A 6327-nucleotide genomic window follows, 5' to 3' on the forward strand; every position below is an offset into this window, starting at 1 on the left:
ACAGAACTTGGGAGCTCGAGCCACTAGTATAGACTTGTTGCACAAACAAAAACTACAGTTTGTGAGCTAGCAAAATAAGCCAGGGCTGATCAAGAGGCTATTTCCTGATTGGCCAGCGGATTGGACAGAGTTGATAAAGCTTGGAAACAGAGGCACGCCCAGCATCAGAACTGCAAGCATGCGCAGGAGAGTGATGCCTGTGCTTTAATGAGGAACAGGTAAGTGTGACATTATCCCCCCTTTTATGGGGCCTCCCCACCTGCCGGGGTCCAGGTTTAAGGTGAAAGATGAAACCTCTTAGCAAGAAGAGGTGCAGACACATCTGTAGCTGGAACCCACAATCTCTTTTCAGGACGAAAACCTTTCCAATCATTTAGGTACATTAGCTTTTTACAAGAAAACTTGGAATCCAGAATTTGATGGACTTCATTTTTCATGAGAAGAATCGGGTGCAGGAGTAGCCAGTGGAGAGGGACAAGAAAAGCGATTCAGGACTAACAATTTAAGCGCATTGAAGGACACATAGGGCACATTGAAGGCATAGGGCAGCTTGAGATGTCAGGGTAGACGTAACGCGTAGCAAACTGGATTAACCTTGGCAGAAATGACATAAGGTCCAATGAATTGCGGAGCAAATTTCAGAGAAGGCACCTTGCAACGAATGTTCCTTGTGGAGAGCCAGAGTTTATCTCCAGGTTGGAATAGAGGCGCCCTACGGCGATGCTGATCAGCAAACTTCTTGTGCCTGAGAGCGGTGTGTTTCAGACGCTCACATGTAGAAGATGAGATGCGGTTAAAGTCTCTCTGGAGGGCACCGAGTGCAGGTATTTCAGCAGAGCATGGTATAGGAGACGGAATGCGAGGGTGTTTGCCATAGACAATGTAAAAAGGTGATTTTTTTGGTGCTGGTGTTGACATGGTTGTTGTGGGCAAACTCAGCCCATGGTAGCAGTGCTACCCAGTCATCATGGTGGACAGAAACAAGGGCTCTGTGATATTGCTCCAGGGCTTGATTAACTCTTACTGTCTGCCCATTAGTCTGTGGGTGATATGCTGAGAAAAAGTCCGCAGAGATGTCCAGGGATTTGCAAAAACCTTTCCAAAAGTGAGAGTCAAGATTGAGATTCCTGGAAATGCTCCTGGAAAGGCCCTGCCACATAAGGTAGCATGGACTGACACATTGTTTCAGGCAAGCTCAGCCCCAAAGTCTAAAATTTAACAGCAAACTGTCCCACTGTAAGCGACCCTTACGGCAGAGACTCAAGAGCACGCTGTCCGGTGAGGAGGCGAGAGCAGGTTCATCAAAAACCCTTCTAAAGGGCAAGGCTTTATTAACACTGGTGACCAGATCCTTCTTTTCCCAGAGTAGGGACGCCCACACCAAGGCCTCTTCAGAAAGCAAGGAAATTAGGTATGCTACCTTAGCCCAGTCAATCATGTTGCATAGGTTGATGAAGCCATGGCAAGTCTTGGGATCCCCAGAGAATCATTTTGGAGGTGGCAGTTTAAGCACTGATATAGCAGGAGGAGTGAAGGCTGTAGGTTCAGGAGGTGAACTGGAGGGGGCCAGAATCAGATCCAGGCGAGTAGTGAGCACATGAAACTGGTAAAGTACCTAGATTTGAGTAGCTTCCTAGGCGTCTAGCCTTTGAGAGAATGATTGTTTGGGGTCTACAGAGGCCTGGGAGAGTGGGGGCATGGTTCATGCAAACTGTCACATTTGGGGAGATGGAGGCTCTGAGCCCCTAGTGTCGCACTCCGGGGTGGGCAGGATGATACGTGGGCAGGACTACACATTCATGGAGTTGATTATTATTCTTTGCTTATTTTTGCTTAATGGTAGTATTTTTTTTATATTGGTTATGTATGTATATATATATATATATATATATATATATATATGTGTATGCTTTACAGCTCTCAAGTCTCCTCCTAATGAAGTGGACTGGCTCCACAGAACGCATCATGGAAAGACTAAAGAATAACTAAGAATAGCGTTAGTTTATTGCAATATGTATTTTAAATGTTTTTATTATACTTAAATTCAGGTAAAATATGTAAATGTTAACAAAAGAATATTTTAACTATTTGCAAAGAATCTTCCGAGATTAAAAAAAAAATGCAAAGTTTTGGTTTGCGGTTTGATGTCATTGAACAAAAGTTAGCTGACACCAGTTTCTCAGCACTTAGTGTACCTGACCTCTCTGGAAGATAGAAATAAGGAATTACAAGCTAAGTTGAAGAGAATCAATCCAGACACCATGATGTCTGTATAAGTGGATTACCAGAACCAATTTAGATGATATTCTCCTGGGAATAGACAGTGTGCACCATGCTCTTCAGGTCTACAAGCGAGACACGCCCCTAGAGACATTATTGTTAAGCTTCACTGCTTTGTTACTAAGGAAGGGCTCATGAAACCGGCCAGGCAAAACCCTGACCTTAGCCTGGCTGGCCATTCCACACAAATCTTAACTAATCTTTCACCGTACACCATACAAAAGAGGAGAAATTTAAAAACTTTGCCCTTTTAAATGGCCAAAATATTGGTGAAGAAAAGAGGGGTTGTACCCTGTCTTGCAAAAGGGCTCACTTTCTCTGAGCTGAAGTTGTTAGGACCCCAAAAGTTTTTATTTATTCGTCTCTGGTTATTTATCAGGCTGTCAGATTGGCTTTATTGTTTATTATACTCCCACGATTGACCAACTGGTGTTTTTTTGAATGTTGTTCCCCCATCCCTTGTCCAACGTACAAGGGTGTCTGGGAAGCTGGTTGCGCTGTCCCAGCGCATGGTTGCCTCTGGGACGTCTGTGCACAAGGGATGGTGTCTGGTGAAGAACTGACAGAAGACTAGAACCCCCCAGATAATGGAGAATATTTAACTTCTCCTGGGTGCTGCAAATGAATGGTGTTTGATACTGTGATGATGCACATCATGTTATCGCTGGCCAGATAAGCATCTCCTAGCATTACCTTCCATGTGCAAATTTTTTAGTATTAGCACTATTAGCATTATTAAATTTAATAATAGCAAAAAGATCAGATCAGAGCATGTAGGCCCCTTAATGGATGTCTCTGTGTTGGTAACTGGGCATACAGAAAAGGTAGATTTACTAAACACTTTTTTTTAGCTCTGTGTACACAAAGGAAAATGGCAAAAGGGGAGCAAAGTCATTACCACGTAACTACAGACCAGTAAGAATGGTCTAAGGTTATTGGTGGTGTACCCCAGGGTTCAGTGTTGGCACCTGTACTGTTTAACATCTTTATAAATGATATAGAGTTTGTGATTAAAAGTACAATTTCTGTGTTTGCAGATTACATCAAACTATGTAATGGAATCAAGTCCATACAAGATGTCTATAATCTACAAGCAGACCTGGATGTACTGTTTAATTGAGCAACCAAGTGGCAAATGACATTTATTATTAAGAAATGTAAAGCTATACACTTTGGGGCTAACAACATGAATGCTTCATACTGTCTAGGGGGAATATATTTGGGGGAGTCAGAATCTGGGGGTTCTGGTTGAATATAGACTTAATATTAGCATGTTGTTACCCCAGCAGTGGCTCCCTAGCTGGAGAGGGAGAAGGATTTCTCTTAGTGGTGGTAGGAGGTCTAGAGAATGTAGCAGATGGAAAAGAGCTACCCATGCATTAACAAAACCTGCGGTCAATCCCTATGGCCAATTGGATAGTCTCATCCAAAGAATCCGGCAATGGTTTTACAAGAATGTCCTTAACTGCATTGGACAGGCCCAGGCGAAATAGACTTCAAAGTGCTGGACCATACTAGGGTGAACAGCCCAGTAGTATAACTGCTGAAGACCACAAAATTGTGCCTCTGCAAGCAGGTCAGTGTCAACATACAGAATCCCTAGAGAGGGCTGGGTCCCGGAGGCAGTTTGAAGGCCCATGTCTGGGAATCAAGTTTTTGAGTTTCACCTGAAATTTTCTCTAGCAATTAATCTTTGGGTTCCACAGAAGGCTTCTGTCTTTGAATCTCCTGAGCAGCTACACGCGGTGTTAGTAGATTTGCAGCATCAATCAGGATGAAGGTAGTTTTGTTCGTCTATTGTAATGTAAGGCCCTGCTCCAAAAAAGCTCTCACCGGACACTAGACCCCCAATTCTAACAACTCTTCACCTAAAGAAAGCCCCTACTCAGCCTCGGAAGCTAATTGCGCCCTGTCCAAGCACATGGTTGCCCTGAGGACTTCTGGGATGGTGTCTGGCGAAGGATTGACAGAGGGCTAGAGCCCACATATAATGCAGTACCAAGATTCCAGCAGAGACAAGTCCATAATACAGTGCCAGGAAATTCACAGGTAATCAGTCCACCAGATGAGGCATCGCAGGGTAAACACAAAGTTGAGGTGCGGTCAAAGGCAAAAGGTTGATCCAGGCAGCGTACAATCTAGGCGAAAAAAAAAAAAAAAAACAGGAAATATCGAAGGGGTAACTGGACAAAATGGACCTAATTTATTAAAGCTCTCAAAGACTGGAGAACATAGATTATCATGGGAGAACATGGGTTATTCAGGAACTTGAAAGGTTTTTCTAAAATTTAAAAATAAAATGTTAGTTGGAAAATGTTTTCAAACCTGGACAAAATCCATTCCATGTTTGCTAGATCACTCAGGTTCCCAATGTATAATTTTTCTTCTTCAGTCTTGGAGAGCTTTAATAAATTAGGCACAATGTAGGAGTCAGTAAAAATAATAGATAAATACTTAATGACAAGAACATGCTTGAAGGGTTAACTATGACTTGTAGTATATACTAGTTGTATTTCTTTTTGTGTCTACTCTGTAACCAGATGATGAAAGCTTTTTGAAGTACAATGTATACCTTGCAACGTATCAAGTGACACTATATATGGCTAAAATGTAAATAGCTGTACGTAAATAACATAACTCAATATGTATAAAAAGACCACCTCGACAAGTAAAGAGAGACTATTCCTAAGACCATACTGTGTGCGTGTGTGTTATTGGGATATCTCTCCAGACGTCTGTCTCTTTGGTGAAGTCAGGGAGTCTGGTGGAAGGAAGGAGAAGTCTGGTGAAGGAGAAGTACAAGCAGATCCTTTCACTAACCCGAATTTTTTATTTGCATTACACGTTGCAATGCATTAAAACTTCACAAACAACTTATCAGACAACATTGAGCTCTCAGTGGTGAGCTACCCATGAGTGTGCACTCTATAAACATTGGATTGATCAACTATTCACAACACAGATGGTTAAGACAGGAAAGGCTTCTGGTGCCAAGAATCTACTGATTGTAGAAAGGATCTGGGGAAGTTTTGCCATAGTCTCATGTAGCTAAAAATGTAATATTATATTTGAGAAGATATTTAAGGAGCCATTCTATTTTTTTTTCTTTAAAAAACATTGTTACCTCTTTTATAACTTGTTCCGGCTTTTGTACAGAAAGTTGCAATCTTTTCTGCAGGGAAAAACATTCTGTTTGTCTGGCAGCATTCAAGAACTTCTGAATGCATTATTCAACACCTGAAGAAAAAAAAAAAAAAAAAACAACAATCTATTTTAGCAAATAACCACAAATACATTATTACATTCACTCACAAGTTTAAAGTTAAGTTGAACCAACACAACACAGCAGATAAAATCTACCCCCAGAAAAGTTTTGGCAAAAGGAACAAGAATGCTCAACAGGTTTGCAACAGTTGGGCAAAATAGCATGTAAAAGTACCCCTCCACTATTGCATTGTTTACATTTCTATCACTGGCACTCCCACATTCTGTGTTTGTAATCTTTTGCCTCTTAAATGACTAAGGTGAAATTAGTACTGTGGAATTGCTAAGCCCTGGCATAAATAGGGTGTTCAAGGTGTACACTGTGCTGAGCATGAATGGTTCACTGTACACATACACAAAAAATGCAGATGCATTAGTGGAGGGGGGCTTAAAATGTCTTAAAATGTGTACAAAAAAGTTTGCACTGCAAAAAACAATTATTCTTGCTTACCAAAAAAACAAAAAAAAAAAAAACAGATCTGGGTTACTGGTTGAACACAGAGCTCAATATTTTGTGCTCAATATTTCCTACAAAAATGACTTTCTAACCCCCCTATTTGTGATTTGTAAGGCCATCTACACATGTTGAGCATTTTTCTCAACCAGTACAACAACCCTAAAACAGGACTGCCTTTGAGAACCAGTAATCTGCTATGAATAGTAAGTAGTGTTGGTTGAATAGCTCACTATTCGATTCGACAGCTATTCGGCCGAATATAGCAAAAAAATTCGGGTGGTCGAATTCGAATTCGAATCCCATTAAAGTCAATGGGAGAAAAATTC

General features: G+C 41.3%; 1 protein-coding gene across 1 annotated transcript in view; it reads left to right on the forward strand.

Moving 5' to 3' along the window:
* Window positions 1-4419, forward strand: part of LOC140327167 (uncharacterized) — a gene marked incomplete in the record, with an annotated part of 73397 nt that extends 68978 nt beyond the window's left edge. The window contains 1 exon segment of the mRNA XM_072406407.1: window positions 3318-4419. Coding sequence (XP_072262508.1) covers window positions 3318-3336 — 19 coding nt within the window.
* Window positions 4420-6327: the final 1908 nt, after the last annotated feature.

This window comes from Pyxicephalus adspersus, chromosome 3, assembly GCF_032062135.1.
Source record: "Pyxicephalus adspersus chromosome 3, UCB_Pads_2.0, whole genome shotgun sequence".
NCBI lineage: Eukaryota > Metazoa > Chordata > Amphibia > Anura > Pyxicephalidae > Pyxicephalus > Pyxicephalus adspersus.